The sequence below is a fragment of the Mus pahari genome, chromosome 18 (genome assembly GCF_900095145.1).
Source record: "Mus pahari chromosome 18, PAHARI_EIJ_v1.1, whole genome shotgun sequence".
NCBI classification, from domain to species: Eukaryota; Metazoa; Chordata; class Mammalia; order Rodentia; family Muridae; genus Mus; species Mus pahari.
The window spans coordinates 15,984,297-16,004,311 of record NC_034607.1 but is presented as its reverse complement, the minus strand read 5'-3'; the positions used below and the strand labels follow the sequence as shown (position 1 = coordinate 16,004,311).

General features: G+C 45.4%; 1 protein-coding gene across 6 annotated transcripts in view; it reads left to right on the top strand.

The window, feature by feature from the left end:
• Positions 1-19,154, top strand: part of Nfya (nuclear transcription factor Y subunit alpha) — a 22,966-nt gene extending 3,812 nt beyond the window's left edge. Inside the window, exons 2-10 of one of the 6 annotated variants that reach the window (XM_029531463.1) lie at positions 5,224-5,366; positions 6,701-6,784; positions 10,017-10,163; positions 12,325-12,456; positions 12,611-12,716; positions 13,378-13,544; positions 13,805-13,978; positions 14,501-14,602; positions 16,679-19,154. In XM_029531463.1, coding sequence (XP_029387323.1) covers positions 5,292-5,366; positions 6,701-6,784; positions 10,017-10,163; positions 12,325-12,456; positions 12,611-12,716; positions 13,378-13,544; positions 13,805-13,978; positions 14,501-14,602; positions 16,679-16,732 — 1,041 coding nt within the window. In that variant the 5' untranslated portion in view covers positions 5,224-5,291 and the 3' untranslated portion in view covers positions 16,733-19,154. Of the gene's footprint in view, positions 1-5,223; positions 5,367-6,697; positions 6,785-10,016; positions 10,164-12,324; positions 12,457-12,610; positions 12,717-13,377; positions 13,545-13,804; positions 13,979-14,500; positions 14,603-16,678 lie in introns of all 6 variants that reach the window. The other 5 variants (XM_029531464.1, XM_021217686.2, XM_029531462.1 and 2 more) reach the window with 5 other exon arrangements.
• The last annotated feature ends 861 nt before the right edge of the window (positions 19,155-20,015 follow it).

Here is a 20,015-nt window from a genome sequence, read left to right as displayed (position 1 = left end):
TCTGAGTTCGAGGCCAGCCTGGTCTACAAAGTGAGTTCCAGGACAGCCAGGACTATACAGAGAAACCCTGTCTCGAAAAAACCAAAAAAAAAAAAAAAAAAAAGAAAGAAAAAGAAAATAAAGAGTGCCGGTGAGTGAGGATGGGAATAGCTCTTAAATACTATGGGTTGGGAAATAAGTCACCTCTGCCACCATGGAGTATATGCAGATTGGTGTATTAGAGTTCTCCAGGAACAGGACAGAGACTGACTGACTGACTGACGTGTGTGTGTGTGTGTGTGTGTGTGTGTGTGTGTGTGTGTAGGTGGCTTACAAGTAATCCAGCTAGTCCAACAATGACTTTCTACCAACCGAAAGGCCAAGAATCTAGTTATTCAGTTCATGAGACTGTATATTTCTTTTTCAGCTGGTCTTCAGTATATGACAGAATCTAGAAGTACTAGGCTGTACAGCCAGTGAAGGAACGAACTTGCCAGCAAGGGCAAACACTTCTTCCAGTTCCTTTATATGGACTGTCACCAGGTGTAGCCAGATTACAGGTAGACCTTCCCACATCAATGATTTAATTTATAAAAATTCCTCAAAGGTATGGCCAGCTGCTTGGGTTTTAACTAATACCAAATGTATCAAGTTGACACCAAGAAAAGCCATCATATTGTAGACATCCCCCCCCCCAAGAAAAACCAAGCCCCACCACTATATGATCCCGCTATGCCGTCTTGGGAGTCAACATATACTAAAGGCACTGCACTTCATTGCTGTGCCTTCACCACCAAGTTAGGGAACCTGTAGGTGCCAATCAGTGAGTGAACTGTAAAGAAAAAAAATGTATGTATGCTCAGTGTATTATGCATTATGTTGTTTGTAGGGAAATGGATGATACTGAAGCCTTAGAGTAAGGTAACGAAGGTATATTCAGAAAGCCAAATACCAAATATGCATCATCTAAATAAAGACAAGAAAGGAATTATTTGTAAAGTGAAAATGGGGTCAGAGTAGTCCAGCCAGGTTATGTATATTGTTAAAACATACAGATAAAACCCATTATTTTATACAGTGAACACATGCCAGTAAAGTAGCAATCAACTTTGAATATACATTGCTAATGAGGTAGTGATTAAATTTAGTTATGTTGCCACTCATATTGTCTTTGTAAGTTCAAGTCAGAGCCAGAAATCTGTGTGTTGAGTAGTCAGTCCATTGGAACCCACAGTAAAGGCATAGTGGTCTATTTTGGTTACGGGTAATGAGCCGGATTATTATTATTAAATATTTCCCCCTGCATTGTAATGTAGCAATTTCCAAACAGTGAAGTTGAAAAAATGTTATGATGGACACCCATGTACCTAATACTTAGACTCTATTATTACCATCTGCCAAATTAAATGCTGGTTTATCTAAACTCATTTTCTTTTTTATCACTATAAGAGTAAGTTACTACTGGGGGGGGGGGTGACACTTAAGATAGAGACCTAGAAAAGAACACTCCCATCCAAGTACTGAGGACTGACCGATCAATTCCCACCTTGCTTGGCTTGTGAGATAAGATGGGGCTTTTCTAGGGTGGTGTGGCAGAAAAGGATATGAACTTTCTGAATAGGGCCGCATTGGTCCTGGAAATAGTCTTAAGAATGACAAATGGTGTTTTGTGAAATTAGGATTTAGCAAAGTAAGTAGCCTCCAGAGTCAAAGCTTTTACCTGCATAGCATCAGTGTTTGTCTGTTGGAGGAAACCCTCATCCTCTGCGGAACTGCTCTCCTTTGACACAAGGTCTCTCATTGTTTGAGGGCTCACCAATTCGGCTGAACTGGAGGCCCAGAAGTTGTGCCGTCTCTGCCTCCCAGCTCTGGCTTTATAAACAGGCCAGCACACCCAGTGTTATGGGCACTCTAGGATCAAGCTCGGTCCTTCTGAGGCAGATACTTTACCAACTGAGCCATCTTGCCAGAACTGCAGACACCAGAGGACTAGAAGTACCAGGCACGAGATGGGCTCTGCAGTTCTCAGAAGGACACAAAGGGCCAGCATTTTTAAAAGTGACCAACGTACTTACCCATCAAAGCAATGCAAATTAAAATTCACTCCGCCCCACCTCCCTACCTGAGTCAACACTCATCTAGAAGATAAAGGGCAAGAAATGCTGCTGAGGATGGGGGAAGAGGAGTCTGCATTATTTGCACTGCTGGTGTATAAATGAGGTGCAGAGCTTTCTCAAATTAAAAAGATCTACCATGTGACTCAGCTACACACATACTCAAAGGATTCTATGCACCTCACAAGTACTTGTACAATAACAAGGAAGTAGAACCAACGTAAATGTTATCAGCAGAATGGGTGATGCAAATGCCATGCATATGTAAAATGGAATTTTAATACAGCCGTAAAAATGAAACTTGCAAGAAAACATAAATCTGGAAAGTTTTAGGTAATGGCTGTTGTTGGTTGTCAGCTTGACCACATCTAGATTTAACTAAACCCCAAGGAGCTGAGTGTACCTGTGAGGGACTTTCTTGATTGGAATCATTTGAAGCGGGAAGACACACCTTTAATCCAGATCTTTTGAGGTGGGAAGGTCTGCCTTTATTTTGGGCCCCACCTTCTGCTGGTGGCAACTTATATAAAGGACATGGACGAAAGAAACTTTGTCACTAGGTCTTGGCCTGCTAGCTCTTGCTCCTTCTCTGGCATATGGCCTACTTCTTCAGGTTCCTGACCTATACTGAAGGCCAGTTGGTACATCCAACCTCATGGATGAACAGTTACTGGATTCTTGGACTTTGTGTTGCTAGACAATCATTGTTCTTTTTTTTTTTTAACTTTTTTTTTTTTTAAGATTTATTTATTATATGTAAGTACACTGTAGCTGTCTTCAGACACTCCAGAAGAGGGAGTCAGATCTTGTTACAGATGGTTATGAGCCACCATATGGTTGCTAGGATTTGAACTCCGGACCTTCAGAAGAGCAGTCGGGTGCTCTTACCCACAGAGCCATCTCACCAGCCCGACAATCATTGTTGAACTAGTTGGACCACAGCCTGTAAGCCAGTCTAACCTCCTCCACATATACATATGTATGGATTTATTCTATTCTGTTTCTCCAGAGAACCCTGACTAATGCATGTTACATTAAGCAAGATAAGTCGGACTCAAAAACACATGTGTTTTTCCCTCGGGCATAGGCAGTCCTAACTTTACTTTCGTGGTAGTGGGTGAATAGATGTTTGTGTGGATAGAGATTATATACCTAGAAATGGGGCCACAAGATGGATAGAAGAGGTTTTGAAGAAAGTATAGTAGAGCATAAAAAGTTTTATATGTCATTGTTTATTTAGGTCACACTTGAATATTGTTAGGTACCTGTACTGGCTGGGTTTGTATGTCAACTTGACACAGCTGGAGTTATCACAGATAAAGAAGCCTCCCTTGAGGAAATGCCTCCACGAGATGCACTTGTAAGGCATCTTCTCAATTAGTGATCAAGGGTGGGAGGGCCCATTGTGGGTGGTGCCATCCCTGGGTTGGTNGTCTTGGGTTCTATAAAAGAGCAGGCTGAGTAAGCCAGGGGAAGCAAGCCAGTAACATCATAGCTCCACGGCCTCCGCATCAGGTCCTGTTTCCTGACCTGCTTGGGTTCTTGGTGATCAATAACAACATGGAAGTGTAAGCTGAATAAACCCTTCCCTCCCCAGCTTGCTTCTTGGTCATGATGTTTTGTGCAGGAATAGAAACCCTGACTAAGATAGTACCTTTCAGTTTCTAAGAAACAATCTGAAATAATCAACCAAGAAATGGTTCATTTGGGCTCACTGTTTAGGCTTTGCTGCAGGGTAAATATGCAAAGAATAGTCTAGATGGGATTTGATACTAAACCAGGTTTTAAACACCCCGTGTGTGTATTGATCCACCACATGGAAACAGGCTGTGCTTTAATAGGTTTTAAATGCCTGCTATCTTTGATAGCATTCCATTGCAGTCACCATCCTGGACTATACCACAATCCCCAGAGCTTTGCTAAAGTGTTCTACTTAGTGCTACTTAATGGAGTTTGAAACAGGGTCTCACTGTATAGCCCTGGTTGGCCTGGAACGAACTCCCAGTAGAGACTTGAACTCAGATCTGTCTGCTGAGTTTAAGGCCTGTATCACTGTGCACAGGAAATTTGGGGGTTTGCTTTTGTTTTGTTTTTAGTAGACATGATTCTGTAAGGTGGAGTTTGTTTACAGGCAAAGTGTCTCTCACTCAAGCATAGGTTGTCCTGAACTTACTGTGTAGCCCAGGCTAGCCTGACACAGGTAGTTCTCATCTTCTGTTTGCCAAGTGCTGTGATTATAAGCATAAGACACACACCCCAGGCTCATGTAGGGTGGAGATTTTGATAAGCAAAATATTTGAACTACTTAGTAACAAACCTCTAGCCTGAGGTCGTTTGTGACATATGTGGCTCAAGAGAGTAGCATGTTTGGGCCCACGTGTGTATACAAATTCTCTGACATAGACCTACTGCCTTGAAAGTAGTCCTTGCAACAAGAGATGGTCTGACAGTGCTCCTAAGTGTTATTCTGGCGATATTGAAAGGTGGTCAGTTTTATTAGCTTAACCGGGTTAAGAAACGGGGAGTTAGTAAAGCACACCTGGGCCTGTCTGTGAGGATGTTGTTTATACGAGGGGGGTTCCAGTCTGGGTGGATTTATATGATACCATTATTGGTTAAGTGGGGCCTAGTTAGAAGTGGGTTACTGTGAGGGGTGTTTGTTATTTGGGACTAAATCTCGCCCTGACCATTTGGAGTAATTATTCTCTATGTCCTGGCCACCATGGTATGAAAATGTACTTTTCAACACCACACACCCTCACAGTGCAAGTGAAAATAAAGTACTGTGGCTTGCTTGTCGGTTAGTCTCTGAGGGGAGTCAGGTTATGCAGCCCAGACTGGCTCAAACTTTTAGACTCCTGCCTCTGCCTCTCCAGTATTGGTATTGCGGATACCCACTACTAGCCTGACCATGCTATTTTTTTAAAGACTGTGCTATATATCCTCTTTTATTTAAAAAACAAACAAACAAAAAGAATGATGAGTATCTCCCACTGATGTTTATTTATATTGTAAATACTGCAAACAATTGTGTGTGTGTGTGTGTGTATGTGTGTGTATATATAGTAAGTATCTTAAGAGGGCCTTTACTGATCGACTCATTTTAGGTTTTTTCCTTCCTTTTTAATAGGAGTCCCTGCCTGGCAGCTGCCTGGGATCTGTAGAGTGAAGCTTCAGGACTCTTAGCGCGGCCAGGCCATGGAGCAGTATACGACAAACAGCAATAGTTCCACAGAGCAGATCGTGGTGCAGGCCGGCCAGATTCAGCAGCAGGTATGGGAGCAAGTGTGCTTTGCCTATCACAATACCACAGTGATGGAGTCCTCTGTGGAAGGACTTAGACCTAGTCAGACTTTAGGAAGGCCTCAGTCTCATGACTGCTGCTGTGCTATGAATCAGTCTGTTGCCACCTGATCCTTGTTCTTCATGAAAATCACTTTAAAAGTAGATTGCCCTCTTTTATTTGACCTACCCTGCTTTTCTCTGCATTAAGTCTGCTTATTTCCCTCGTTTTATGCTACCTTGTGATAAAGTAAGGATTTGGCCACAACAGACAATTGTCAGATTCCAGCCAGTCTGTTCAGAATTAATTCTGAACAGTTGTGGTTAAATATTAGAATAATATTTGGGTGCCACTCCGTGGATAACTTGTACATACTGAACGAGAGCGTCTGCCACTGGTGTCTTCCACAGTAGTTGCTCAGATGTGTGGATTGATGCTTTGACCTAGGTTTATAGTAGTGAATCTCCCCACTCCCCTCTCCTGCACTTTGGAGAAAAAGACATTGTTTCTATTTGATTACAGGCCAAGACTGTTGTCCTCGTGTGTTTGCTCCTGAGAACAGAGGTTCACTAGTACAGAATAGCAGGGAGGGTGCAGGGAGTAGTGAGTCCCAAGCCACTGATGAGGGGAGAGGCTACTCTGCATTAAAGGGGGAGATGGGCTGAGCGTGGTAGCCGCCTTCCTGTCTACACTCTGCTGTAGCGCTGCGGCTTCCTGAAGTGCCTTAGAGAATAGTTCTTGGAGGGGCCTTCTAACTATGGCCAGAGCCTTGTCGGTGGGTCTGTCTTCTGTGAGGACTTCCCCAAGATAGGAAATAAGGTTGACTTTCTGAAAACATTGCCTCTAAAGCAGCCAAGTGCATAGGAGTAAATCTTCGTTTGGGGATGTAAAGCAGTAGCCTCCTGAGGCTGGCATCTGGATCGCTCACCGTGGCTAGTTCCTCCTCCATGGTGGTGCTTTAAAGCCACAACAATTCTTCATTGTAGTTTCAAGGCTTTAAAACCTGGCAGTTGTGTTCTTGTAACCCTAAGAAAAGGAAGAGATCCTTAACATATATGTCTAGCAGAAGGGAAAAATTACTACGGAGAACTGCATTATAATAAATCTTTTTATTTTAAGTCATAGAAGTGTGTTATGAGGTCCACTCTAAGAACAGCTGTTGCAGCATGACAGCTTGAATATAGGAGTCCACACCTTTGAAAGTTCCTGTGTGGGATGAGGCACTTTAGAGGCCCTCTCCCTCTCCCTCAGAGTGATCTGCTATCTTAGCTGTATATTTCCATCCTGATACATTTCAAGCTCTCCCTCTTCCTGTTCTCAGCAGCAGGGTGGTGTCACTGCTGTCCAGCTGCAGACTGAGGCCCAGGTGGCATCCGCCTCAGGCCAGCAAGTCCAGACCCTCCAGGTAGTGGTGCCCTCTCTGATTCCCCGTGAGCACTGCATGAACGCTGCCTGTCTGCTGCTGTTTGTGTTTGGATCTCAAATTGAATGGCAAAATCGCATGCCTTTTGTGCTGCTAACCTGTCTCCGAGGCCAGTGTGCCAAGACATGGAGTGACTGCTGTGTCTGTTTTCTCAGAAGTGTGCACTAAGTGTGTTGCTTTAGAAAGACCAGGACGCAACAGGAATACATTCTACAGGTGGCTTCAGATCTTTCTCAGTCCTCAGCTCCCAATCCAGGCACGTGCCAGAGTTGCCTGAATTGTGTTACACTGGAGAAGGGAGTGCACACATGGGAAGACTCGGCTACACTGTTTTGTTTTTGCTAAAAGTGCAACTTGACTACTGAACAGCCATTGCACTAAGCACAGCTTATCTGAGACTCACATACCCCTCGTGTCTCATTACAAGCTCTGTGCAGATGATTGCACATCTCTAAGTGGCAGCATAGCACATGGTGATAATGTGCCTTGTCTAGCAGTTGGGATATGGAGGAGGCAGGAGGAAGGAGAGTTTGGGGCAAAGCAAGGTTATTACTGGTTACACTGATATGCTTTAAAAAACAAACACGGGAGTTAACCAATGCTGTTCTTCAGTATTATGTTAAATATCCTAAATTCCTGTGATAAGAGAGTAACAGCATTGGCCTTTTCTGAGTCCATTAAGAACTAAAGGTTTTGAGAAATTGACAAGACTCAGATACCTGCCCTCCCTTTTTTCCTCTGTTGAATTGGTTGACTCAGTAGGGCCTCCAGAGTCATCTGGCATCTCAGTTTACTGAGAATGTTACTGAGGTTACTCCTGCAGGGAACCACCCTGTCCTGTAAGTCAGTGGGTCTCAACCTTCCTGACACTGCAACCGTTTAATACAGTTCCTCAAGGTGTGACCCCAACCGTAACATTATTTTCATTGCTACTTCATAAATATACTTTTGCTACTGGTATGGATTATAACATAAACATCCGAGTTTTCTGATGGTCTCAGGCAACCCCTATGAGAGGATCATTCAGTCCCCAAAGGGTTGCAACCCACCAGTTGAGAACCATTGCTGTAAGCACTTGACCCTCTCAGCCTGTCCCAACCCTGCCACTTTGGTGATGACACACAGCCAGTTTTACACATATATTAAAATAAAAGAAGCTTGTTTTGTCTTCCTGCACAGTTTGAGTATCAGGGAGAGCAGCAGCTTTCTGTTCCTGCTTGCTTCATCTTTTTAATACATGAAATGGTGTCTGGGATTGTCATTAACCACTGTGTGAATGGGATGTACCATGCTCTTAACTGTGTGGCTTGTTGTCTCATGCATGAGTCCTTGTGGTCTTTGTTGTAGACACACGAGCTCCTCGGTCTCAAATCCTTTATTGCATGCATGTATAGCATGTTAGTGTAGGAGGGGTGTGCCGGGTGGGCAGAGATGATGGATAACCAGAAAAGTAAGTGGTTTTAAATTTGTGTCAACTTTGGGAACTGAGGCAATGGCTCAGTGTGCCCTATTTGCTATGCAAGTGTGAAGATCTAAGTTTCAGTCCATAGAAGTCATTTAAAAATATGTAGGTTTATCCTATAACCCCAGCCTAGGAGGCAGAGACATGAAGAACCTGTGGCTGTCTGTCTGTCCCTGTGGCAGGGAGCTCTAGGAGACTGTCTCAAAACAAGGTAGCAAGCAGTTAAGATGACATCTAATGTCAGCTTCTGGCTTCCACTTTGACACCAAGAACTGCACAGCCTTCCAGTGCACTCTAACAACACAGCTGTGTCAGCTCACTTAGCTCTAGATGGCACTGAAGAGAAATGGAAGTAACGGGGACTTCTCATGAGCCTCCTCACGGGAGGAGAACTCAGACAGTTCTTTCTCTTACTCTGCAGTAAGGCTCCTGATTACATTTCCTAACACCGCACAAAAAGCCATTGGTGCAGCAAAGGGAATTTGTGGAGACTTGAGAGAGTGTGAATATAGGCCATGAAGTCTTCCAGGTCATGAGTTTCTCAGGGGACAGCCCTGAGGCTGGGCTGATGGTTCTGATGAAGAACGGTGGAGAGCCTCGCCACCCTACACATCTAGGACACAGTAACTGCACAGGTAGCTGATGCTGTTGGAATTGACTTGTGCTGGGACTAAGGGGAGTGCCAGTCTGTTCTCTTACACATTGTTCCTTGTAGTAGAGACACACTCTACAAGAGAGGTTTGGATTTGTCCCGTTACTCCTCAGTGCACAGCAGCTTCTGTCTGGGCCTCTGAAAGGCTTTCTTGAGTTTTCACACCGGGGTTCAAGGTGTGACTGAGCATTGCATTGGCTTCCTTTCTAGAGTGTCTGTTGATTCGGAAGACTGAAAATTGGACATTCTATTTACATACAGTAGCTGTCCGATTTCAGGGTTTCATTGCTTCTGATAATTAAAACAGCTATGTAAATATTTATGGTGCAGTTTGAAGAACTCTACCTTGATCACAAACTGGCTGGATAATGTTTCTGACCAGTCTTGGCTTCGCTTTGAAATGGGGTCTCCTCAGGCTTACCTGAAACTAGCTGAGGCCCTCTGCTTCTATAGCCTTTACCAGAACTGGTCCTGAGTGTCAGCTTGAGCAGGCAAGCAGTCCTGGTAACTTGACTGCTTTCTCGGATTCAGCATGTGTTTGGTGATGAGTGCCTTACATCTCTTGGGATTTTCCAGACTCTAGATACATTCCATTATATTTGACCTTTGAATATCCAGCTTGGCACTTAATCAAAAATGATCAGAAGTGTCTGAAGAGCATTCGACTTACTTTTCTTGGAGCTGTAGAGTTGGCTCAATAGTTAAGAGCACATATTGCTGCTGCAGAGGGTCTGATTTCAGTCAGCTCCATGTCAGACAGCTCTTAATCCTGGTAAGTCAAGCTCCAGGGGATCTGACATCCCACGCTGTAGCATATGCACATAACCTCCACACAGGCAGACACAGAGAATATGAGTATTAGAGTTTACAAACACTGTCTCAGGTCAGGATTTAATCTCTGCACTTGGGAGGCAGAGGCAGGATATCTGAGTTCAAGGCCAGCTAGCACTACATGGAGACCCTGGTGGGTAAGCGGAAGACTGACTTTCCTAAATCTGCCTTGCCTCCCCTCTTCCAGGCAGCAGGATAGTTGCAGTGATTGATTGTCTTGGTGAAGCTGCTTGTGTCTGACACTATTTCATTGTTATTTTATTTCTTTCTAGGTCCAGGGCCAGCCATTAATGGTGCAAGTCAGTGGAGGCCAGCTTATTACATCAACAGGCCAACCCATCATGGTACAGGCTGTGCCTGGTGGACAAGGCCAGACCATCATGCAAGTACCTGTGTCTGGAACACAAGGTTTACAGCAGGCGAGTGGTGTTTTTAAATACTTAGGTTGTATATCAGAGTAGAAGTCTGGCATGAGTGTGGATGGTGTATATATTCATATGTGTACAGGTTTGTACACACATGCAGAGGCCAGGTGTCTTTACCTTAGTTTTTGAGACAAGGTCTTTTACTAACTGTAGTCTAGGAGTTCCCTGGTGTCTGCCCATTCAAGTCTGTCCTCTGTGCCAGGACTGCCATGCATTCCTGTGGATGCCAAGATTCCAGTCAGACTCTTGTGCTGTGCACCACATGCCTTACCTCTGTCTGAGCTGTCTCCCTAGCCTGCAGAGCAGATGTTTTGAAGAAGAAATTGCTGCAAAAAAGACAACAAACAAAAAACAAACCCCAGCTGCTTTTGCTTGAGTCCTACCCCTTATTTTGTGCTTAGTCTTTCTGCCTTTGTTGTACTGTACTGCAGAACAGGAGCACAGGAATGTGGAGGAAACAGGTGTTCCTTGCTACCTGAACCACAGAGCAAAGCAGCCCAGGTGGAAACAGGGAGATTTGCTGACCTCGTCAGCTGCCCACAATTGTAATTGAGTTAAGTAGTCATCAAGTCCTTAAGAAGACTTGGGCAATGTGTAGCCCAACAGAATGGTTCACAGATGTCTCTAAGACACGGGGCCATGGCCTGGTTTCCTTTCCTTTCCCTCCCACCAGCAGTCGGTCAGCTGGAGAGTGGTGGGACTTGAGAATCTAGGCACGTCCTTCACAGACTCACCTTTCCAAGAGTGATCTCCCAGCCTGCTAGATCTGGGAATGCTCCAGAGGGTCAAAGGAACTGTGACAGATGCTTACAAAGCCAGTGAGAAGGAAGGTGGGTCTAGGGGTGGGGACGAGGTGGGACCCTGGCTTAGATTGGAGATATTCTAGAGTATAAGGTACTAGAAATTTTGAGTTGTGGGCCTTCCTAAATGCTTTCCCATCAGATCTTTTAAGGTTTATATATCAGTACTCAAGAAAACAGGATTTGTTCCTTGAGCTGTTAAGGCTTTTTAGTTTTGTCAGTTTATAAGATTTCAAAGAAAAACATTTAAAACTTGTCAAGATTTTGGTAAGTGATTACTCACAGGATCTCTTGCTGTCTGCCTTTGTGGTGTGAGGTTTGGCACTTTGAAGGGTAGGGATAGGAAGAGCTGGTGAACACCGCCAGCAGTGCTGAGTGACAGTGAGGGATTTGGAACCTTGTCTGTGTCACTCCTGTGGATCACCATAGCCTAGAGCTTGTTGGCTTAAAGCAAGAAGCATTTTGTATGAGTTACTTTTCTGCTGATCACAGGGTAAGGGTGCTGGTCCAGCATGGTGGGGAAGAGGCCGCAACAGGAGGCAGAGTGGCTGCTGCCCTGCTCACTGTCTCCTTCTTAGTTTAGGCTGCCACCTCTGTTAATTAATCTAGAAACAGACATGCCTAATGTTTGTTTTCATGAGGATTGTATGTCTAGTCAAATGGATGGTTATGCATTTCAGTTTCTTGACAGCTGATCTGTCTATCAAGGACCTAATCAAAGTGTCGCCTTTGCTACCATCAGCTTAACATTTAACTTGGAAAGAATGTATTACAAAAGTTGTTTTATTCATTGATAACAGCACTTCAGAGTATGTTTAAGTAAATATACTTTAAAAAATAACCATGCCACCAACAATTATTTTTTAAAGGGACACTTTTGTGTTCCTAACACTGGCCTTGAATTCCTGATAACCCTGCCTCTGCCTCCCAAGTTGTAGGATTGCAGGCATATTCCTCTGGGTATTTCCTGGTCTCTAGTGGAATTTGTTCAGCTAATTTTCAGAAAGCAAAGACTGAGGCTGGAGAGATGGCTCATCAGTTGAGAACACAAGCTGTTCTACTAGAGACCCAGATTTGATTCCCAACACCACCTTGTGGTCACAGCCATCTGTAACTTTAGTTCCAGGGGATCCAACTCCCTCTTCTGGTCTCTGGACACCAGACACGCATGTGTGGGTATGGGTGTGTGTATACACACACATGCACACATACACACCCACACCCTCCCCCACCCCCACACACATATACATACAGGCAAAATACCCATACACCTAGAATAAAAAGCAAAAACAAATAAGGAACCAGAGGAGTGGTGTCAATGTGGTGCCAAGCTGTTTGTATATTCCCTTCCACAGATACAGTTGGTGCCTCCTGGACAGATCCAGATCCAAGGTGGGCAGGCTGTGCAGGTGCAAGGCCAGCAGGGTCAAACCCAGCAGATCATCATCCAGCAGCCACAGACTGCAGTCACCGCTGGTCAGACTCAGGTGAGTCCACTGCTCCTCTGGCATCAGGACAGCTGACTTGGGAGGGTCGGACAGCGAGCCACCTGGGTCACATAGACTGTGAATGTGAAGAACGTCATCAAAATGGGGTCTCCGTGGGTCTGGCATCTGTTAAGTATGTCATTGTTTTCTACAGACACAACAACAGATTGCTGTCCAGGGACAGCAAGTGGCCCAGACTGCTGAAGGGCAGACTATTGTCTACCAACCAGTTAATGCAGATGGCACAATTCTCCAACAAGGTAAACTGCCACTATAGCAGTGGCACCTTTTAGAGCATTAGTTTTAGCCTTTGAGTACCCGAGAGTGCTTCAGAATCATTATGAAGTCCATGTCATGTTTAAACAACAACAGGATTTCCACCACATCTGTAGTGATCATCAGTCACCACATATGACCATCCTGATGCTGCTTAGTCACTAGAGTTCCTTCCATTTCACTTTGGGCCTCTACATCTATTCACATAGGTGTTTACTTAGAGTCATGAGAACGAAGATGTAAACACCATACAGAGTGCAAAGGCTTAGAGAAGTATACACGAGGAAGAGATGTGTAACAGGACTAGACTTGGCTTCAGGGAAACCATGCTCAAAGTAGACTTAAATGCTTTGGAAGCTAAGTTTAAAGGAGATCGCAGCCATATTCTGTGATGGTATAATTTATTTGGAATTGGGCCCTAGACTGTTAAACTTTTAAAAATGAACCTAACAGAGACTACTTAGCAGAACACAGTGAAGCAGTGGAAGATGCTTGCTTTCCTCCGTGGTGTTTGCCAGTTTATCCAGGAGGGTATACAGGAGCCAGGGGGAAGGGACTAACTTTTTCCCCTTCTTTCTATTCCGTGTACCTGTTTATTTTATTTTGTTTTGTTTTGTTTTTGTTTTATGTTTTGTTTTCTTAAAGTTACAGTCCCTGTTTCAGGCATGATCACCATCCCAGCAGCCAGTTTGGCAGGGGCACAGATCGTTCAGACAGGAGCCAATACCAACACAACCAGCAGTGGACAAGGGACGGTCACTGTGACACTGCCCGTGGCAGGGAATGTGGTCAACTCAGGAGGAATGGTCATGGTAAGGAAAGTGTCCCTGGCACTGGAGCTTTCCACGGGCTTCTCTTGTCTTTGAGCTGCAAGTTGGTGTCTCCTGTGAAGTCACATATGATGATGACTTTTGGATTTGCAGCTAACTCCATCCTTAAGGCACTAATAGTGGTCTGCATCCACATTAGCAGACTAGTCTGGGTGTTGGAGATATAGCAGTATGGGTGTGAATGGGCAATTCTATTTAGGGTTTTCATGCCACTAATAAGGTCTGGTCTCCTGTTCATGCAGATGGTACCAGGAGCTGGCTCTGTGCCTGCCATCCAAAGAATCCCTTTACCTGGAGCAGAGATGCTGGAAGAAGAGCCCCTGTATGTGAATGCTAAACAGTATCACCGCATCCTTAAGAGGAGACAAGCACGGGCTAAACTAGAGGCAGAAGGGAAGATCCCAAAGGAACGAAGGGTACGTGTGCCCCGGGGAATGCTAAGCAGGCACAGTTCTGCATCAAGCCTGTGTGTTTCCTTGTCCCTTCCAAACACTGGAATGCAGGAAGGTTTACTGTAAGACTGGTGACAAAATGTCTTGGAAACAAGGGACTTTCCCTTTTCTACAGTGAAGAAGTCCAGAGAAAATGTGTCCTCCGGACTTCTCTTGTCTTAAGGCTGCAGTGCTCATGCGTTGGTTGTAGTTTGAAATGGCAGTTGGGCTCTAGCCAAGGAGCCAAGGGAATAAGAAAGTGGCCTTCTCATTTTAAAGGAGTCAGTCTGTCTGTCACATTAGCCAGCATCCACTGACCTAGTCTAAGCTATAGATAGCATAGAGATGGAGTCTCCTCCTGACCTGCCGTTTGGTCAACCAAACCTTGGTCAGCTCCCGGAGCAGAGGACCCTGATTGCACTGCCTAAACTTGTAGTGATAGACTCTGCCGTAGGTTACTGCTAGATCTTCTCACTAACAGTGGGGGCTCTTATTTCTGTTCTCTAGAAATACCTCCATGAGTCTCGGCATCGGCATGCCATGGCACGGAAGCGTGGGGAAGGGGGCCGCTTCTTCTCTCCGAAAGAAAAGGATAGTCCTCACATGCAGGTAAGGACATTGACTACTTCCTTTCTCTGTTGCCGGCCTTCTCTCTGTCAACAATGAACTGTCCTCCGTTTAAGGAAGAAACACACTCTGTACAGCATGTGGTGTCTGTTGCTTAGCTTCCTTTCTTAGAAGCACTGAAAGCTCCAACCCACGGCCTTATTTACTCGTGGTTTCTCAGGTCTTTGTTTTTTAAGGAAAAGTTTTACTTTCTTTTAGCATTCCATTAGAGTCAGTAACATTTAATGCTGTGGGGCAGTTCTTGTGTCATGCATTCTAGTAAGCTTTTATTTGTTGTTGTTCAACTGACTGGCGACCTCAGGTCCATAGAGTACATAGCATTTTTTACAGTTGAATAGGAGTTCTTGAGATCTTAGGAAACTTGCCTAAGGCAGATCCTTGCACAGCTGAATCAGCCCTGGAAGTGCAGTCCACATCCCAGTTACTCTGGAAGTTGAGGCAAGAAGATAACAAGGTGAGGCCAGCCGGGGCGTGGTGGTGCATGCCTTTAATCCCTGCACTAACTTGGGAGGCAGAGGCAGGAGGATTTCTGAGTTCAAGGCCATCCTGATCTACAAAGTGAGTTCCAGGACAGCCAGGGCTATACAGAGAAACCCTGTCTCCAAAAACCAAAATCCAAAATCCTGGGCTAGAGATGAATTCAACCCCAGCTAATTTAGTGAGACTCATAAAGGGCTAGTACTGTAGCTAGCTCAGTAGTGTGGAGTATTTGACTGGCATATGAGGCCTTTGGTTCAAATCCTGCTTCTTCCACAAACAGACTCATCAACTGAATTTAAACTCAGGTAGTAGAATCTCACTAATTATCTCTTACACGCTTCTGAATTTGTTTGTCCAAAATGGAGTGCTTGTTCATTATTCTGTAACCTAAACAGGTAGCTTGTCACCACCTAGTTATTACAGTTTAGATGGTTCAGATTCTGAAGTTCTTTTACATGTTTACATATGTTTATTGTACCCTCCTGACTGATGCCAGCCTGGCCTAGCCCTCCTTCTTGGTTTGTATCCACTGTCGTGTGTCTTGTCTCCCTTTGCATTTTCCACATCTCAGGGTGGTGGTCATCAGGCACCACATCACGCCCTCTCCTACCTTTGCTTTCTCACCCCATGGTCAGTAAGCGTATGTCTGTGTCTAGATTCATTTGCTCACTGTTTACCTATTTATCTGTTTCTCCTGCCTGGTCCTTTGTCCTTACAGTTTCTAGTCTGTAATGTTCTTTCTCCATCGTTTCCATGACTATCCCTTCTTCTCTCTGTGTAGCGTAGGCTGTCCTCAGATTTGCACTACTCCTGCCCCAGTTTCCCAAGCGCTGGGGTTCCACAGATGGCTTTGGTCTGAGAGGCTTTGAGCCTGCTCTCATCTCTACTGGAGCTCTCTTACCTCTTGTACTTTCCCATCATTTCACCCTTTACCTTGTAAGAACCAATAAGAGGTTTTCTCTATTTGGTCCCCATTGCTTCCTTTATTGCAGAGTAAGCGACATTAAAATAGAAAGCTTTGTTGTGCCGTGGTTTGGGGGTTAGCTTAGAATCCAGTTCTAAGTGGTTGAGTTCATGATTCTTTTGCTGGCTCACTTCACTATCAGCAGCATGGAGTTCCTCCGCACTCCCAGGGCCCCATCCTCTGGCCAGGTGATATCAGTTCTGTATCAGATAGTGAGGTTTTAATAGTCTACCCACGGCAGTCTGCAGGTTCCTCCTCCTCCTCAGTGAACCACACTGCAAACGTCCTGACAACCCTCTGTTCTTAGTGGTATCTGTGCGTGTCTGTGACGAGGAGCTGCTGGCTATAGGCCGAGGTGCAGAAGGCTTTCCTTACTCTCTGTGCTGACCTGAGAAGTTCCCTCATCTCTTTCCATTTGCATCTTCATTTGTGGAGAATACTGTTGGGAATCCATTTTTTGGGATTATCATATGAAAATAATGACACAAACCCACAGCATATCATTGTGCTTGCTCTGGGGCTTTGTCCTAGCCACCAAGTACCTAAGTTGTGAGAGCCAACAGGGACTCCTGTTGCTGGTGTAAAGGACTGTTGTGCTGTCTCTCTCTCTGTAGGATCCAAACCAAGCTGACGAAGAAGCCATGACACAGATCATCCGAGTTTCCTAACCACAGGAGGGTGGCAGAGCTGATCAGTCACGGTTCTCTCCACTGTTCTGGAAATGGACTGACTTCCGGTGGGGCACTGACAGTCTCACTCTGCCCTTTCTCAGGACAGAAACCACTTAGCTCAGTATTACAGCTGCAATAATGGCTGACAAACTGAAGTGGCAAGCTTTTGTCGCACCCCTTCATTGAGGACCTGTTTCAGACTGTTGGACACTGACCTTTTGCAAATTTGGATGATTAAAAAGAGGTATTTGCCAGCCCAGCATTACAAACACAGCACTTATGTTGAGTGGTAAAGCCAGCTAGTCAGCCATTGCAGTAGGGAGAGCCGCCTTCTCAACCTGGTCCTCAGTCAAGGCAGCCACAGCCCCTGCCTCCCTGTGGGCTCTCAACAGCATCCGTGCCCTGCTGGGGTGTCGGGCTGCCTGATGCACAGACACTTTGCACTCAGGTGGCTCCCAAGCAAAGAAGCTTCCGGTTAGGACTTGGATCAACAAACCGAGCTGCAGTCTCCTGGCCTGTGCTGATAAGAATCTGTCTGCCCACATGCTAGGTTGGTGTTTACTTCAGCCAAGAAAGTACAAAAAGGCTATTTTGGACTCAGGATAAAGGATAGATGGACATAAAAGGTACGTTTCTAGCTTTGACTGACTGGTCTGCTCATTTCTATTAACGGCCATCAGGGTCATAGTTCATACTATGGCCACTTTAGAGACAGTTTAGAGAGTAAAGAACAAAACTTCACAACATCTGTGCTGAAGTGTTGAGGACGTTCTTCAACAGAGGCAAACCTAGGGTATTTAATCATGGGCTTTATGACAGCAAGTAGCAAATGGAAGGATCTGTGCATTTCAATCTAGAGAGCAAGTGCCCTGCTGGCCCAAGTGCTGCTGTAGAGCTTGATTCTCCAGTGGATGGATAGATACCAGGCATGACTCTTAGGCTGAAGAAACCAAGTACATTTACACTGACACCTTCCGACGTGCACTAAAAGAGAATCATTATATAGCCTGAAGAAGCACTGTTGAGCCAGCTGTCCGGGATGCAGACTGGAGCACTGCTGGAGCACAGAGTGGAGCAGAGATGTGTGCTTCATCCCTGCCTGGGTGCTGACCCAGAGGGTGAATGTTCTTCCCATGGCAGCTGATTCTTTGGTGCCAGTTTCCACTTGTTTTCTCCGTTCTCTGTAGGCCCTGCAGCAAGGTTTGCTCACTGCATCAGTGCTGCAGGGACCAACTACAGCCTGCAAGGATTCCTGCAGGGTCAGGAATTGGGCCTCAGAAATGTGTTTTCTGGAGAAGCACTCTACCACTGAGCCACACACACACACACACACACACACACACACACACGCCCCAGCCCTAGCCCTAGCCCCAGCCCCAGCCCCAGCCCCAGCCCCAGCCCCAGCCCCAGCCCCAGCAGATGCTGAGGCCTGGAAGAAAAGACCAATGTTGATACATAAAAAGAGTTGGCTGCCTTCTCTGCAATCAAAGTCAAACACAGTCAATCCAAAGACTAAAATACCTGGCAAGTCTAGAGACTGGCTCTTTGTCTTTGTTCTGTGTTAAAGATGGGAAAGACTTTAACCTTATAAAGAAATATCGCAGGGAGACCAGTTTAATTGGAGAAGCGCGCAGGAAGCCATCTCTTCCTAGTCCCAGGAATCTCGCCATTTCTCCTGGCTTCCAGAGGTCAGAGGGGGCTGATCCTTTTTTATAAACTCACTACAACTTCTGGCTCTTCCCGTGAGCTTCCAGGGGTCACTGAAAGCCGGGAGGGATTTCTGCCTTTGAAGTGGAGCGGATTCTAACAGGAGGCTTCAGGGATTCCTCAGACTTAACTGTAGCGCTTCAGCCGGCAGTTGTAGAACGCTATTTATTCGTGTCTGTAAGTTTGTACATAACCCTAACCTCATAGGCAAGTTTGAGTTTTCTTTCCTTTGATGCAGATTTCCCCTTTGTGGCTGCATTGCAGTTGGCTCCCGGCCCTGTCCGTGCGTGCGGGCTCCAATTCTGGCACAGCGTAAGAGCAGCCCACAGAGGCCAGGGGGCTCACTTGGATTGGTGTTTGTTTGTTTGTTTGTTTAACTCAGTTCTTTTTACTTGTTCACGTGACTGTAGTGATGGCTTCAAAGATACAGACTAGGTGGAGGAGTGGGCTGCTGGTCTACTGGGCACTCTACTTCCTGTTGCAGGATAACTGTAAATGTATATATTTTAATTGCACTGGTCTAGACCACTGCACCAACAGCCTCTCCTGGCTACAGGGTGCCTGATAATAATGTCTTGATTTTCCTTTGGGACTCAACCATGGACGTCTCTCTTCACCCCCTCTCCCACTCCCTTTACCCCAGTAGGGGAGTACAGGTGATCACTGATGTCATTGCAATTGCTTTTCTTTTTTAATAAATTTATAAAAATACTAAAAAGCAGCTTGATTTTTGGCGTTTGTTTTAGTTTGGCTTTTTTTGTTGTTGTTTGAGCCCCCCAACTCACGATCTTCCTGCCTTGCCTGGTGTGCACCCCCACACCCAGCATGGATGACAGCCGAGGAATCTGCATGCCCTGTGCCTGGAAGCTCATTCCTGATGTTAAAGTTGTGACTTTTAGATATAAACATGTGATGTCGGGGTCAGGCCTCTCCACTTTGTGCTCTTTTAATTCCCCCTTGGAAATGGACATCACAATAAGTGATCCCCTGAGTAGAATGAGTCTTGTATCATTTTCCATGTGCTACCTAAACAGTGAAGCTATGCTTCCAATATTTTGAGTAAAACCAAAATACACAGTCTGGGACTGTCTAAGCCTGAAGGTCTCATTTCAGTTACTACAAAAGGCATGGTCGAGCCGGGCTTATGCTCAGTAATGAGGATGTGAAGATAGAACAATCCCTGGGTTTTGCTGAGCAGGCAGGCAGGCTGGTGGTGTGGTTGCTGGTGAGCCCTCCCAGAGTGTGGGAGAGCAAGTCCAGTCCCTTGCCAGATGCCTTAGGCAGGTGAGCTGGCCCTACTAACCTGGCCGCATTGAGAGCTGGCTATCTTGGGGTTTTATTGCAGCAAACAGGCATCATGACCAAAGCAACTCTTAAAAGGACATTTAATTCGGGCTGGCTTACAGGTTCAGAGGTTTAGTTCATTATCAAGATGGGAGAATGGCAGTACCCAGGCAGGCATAATGCAGGAGGAGCTGAGAGTTGTGTCTTGTTCAGAAGACTGCTCAGGAGGTAGGAGGAAGATCTTGCCCATCCCTCAGTCAAGCATATTCAAACCACCACACTGGCCGTG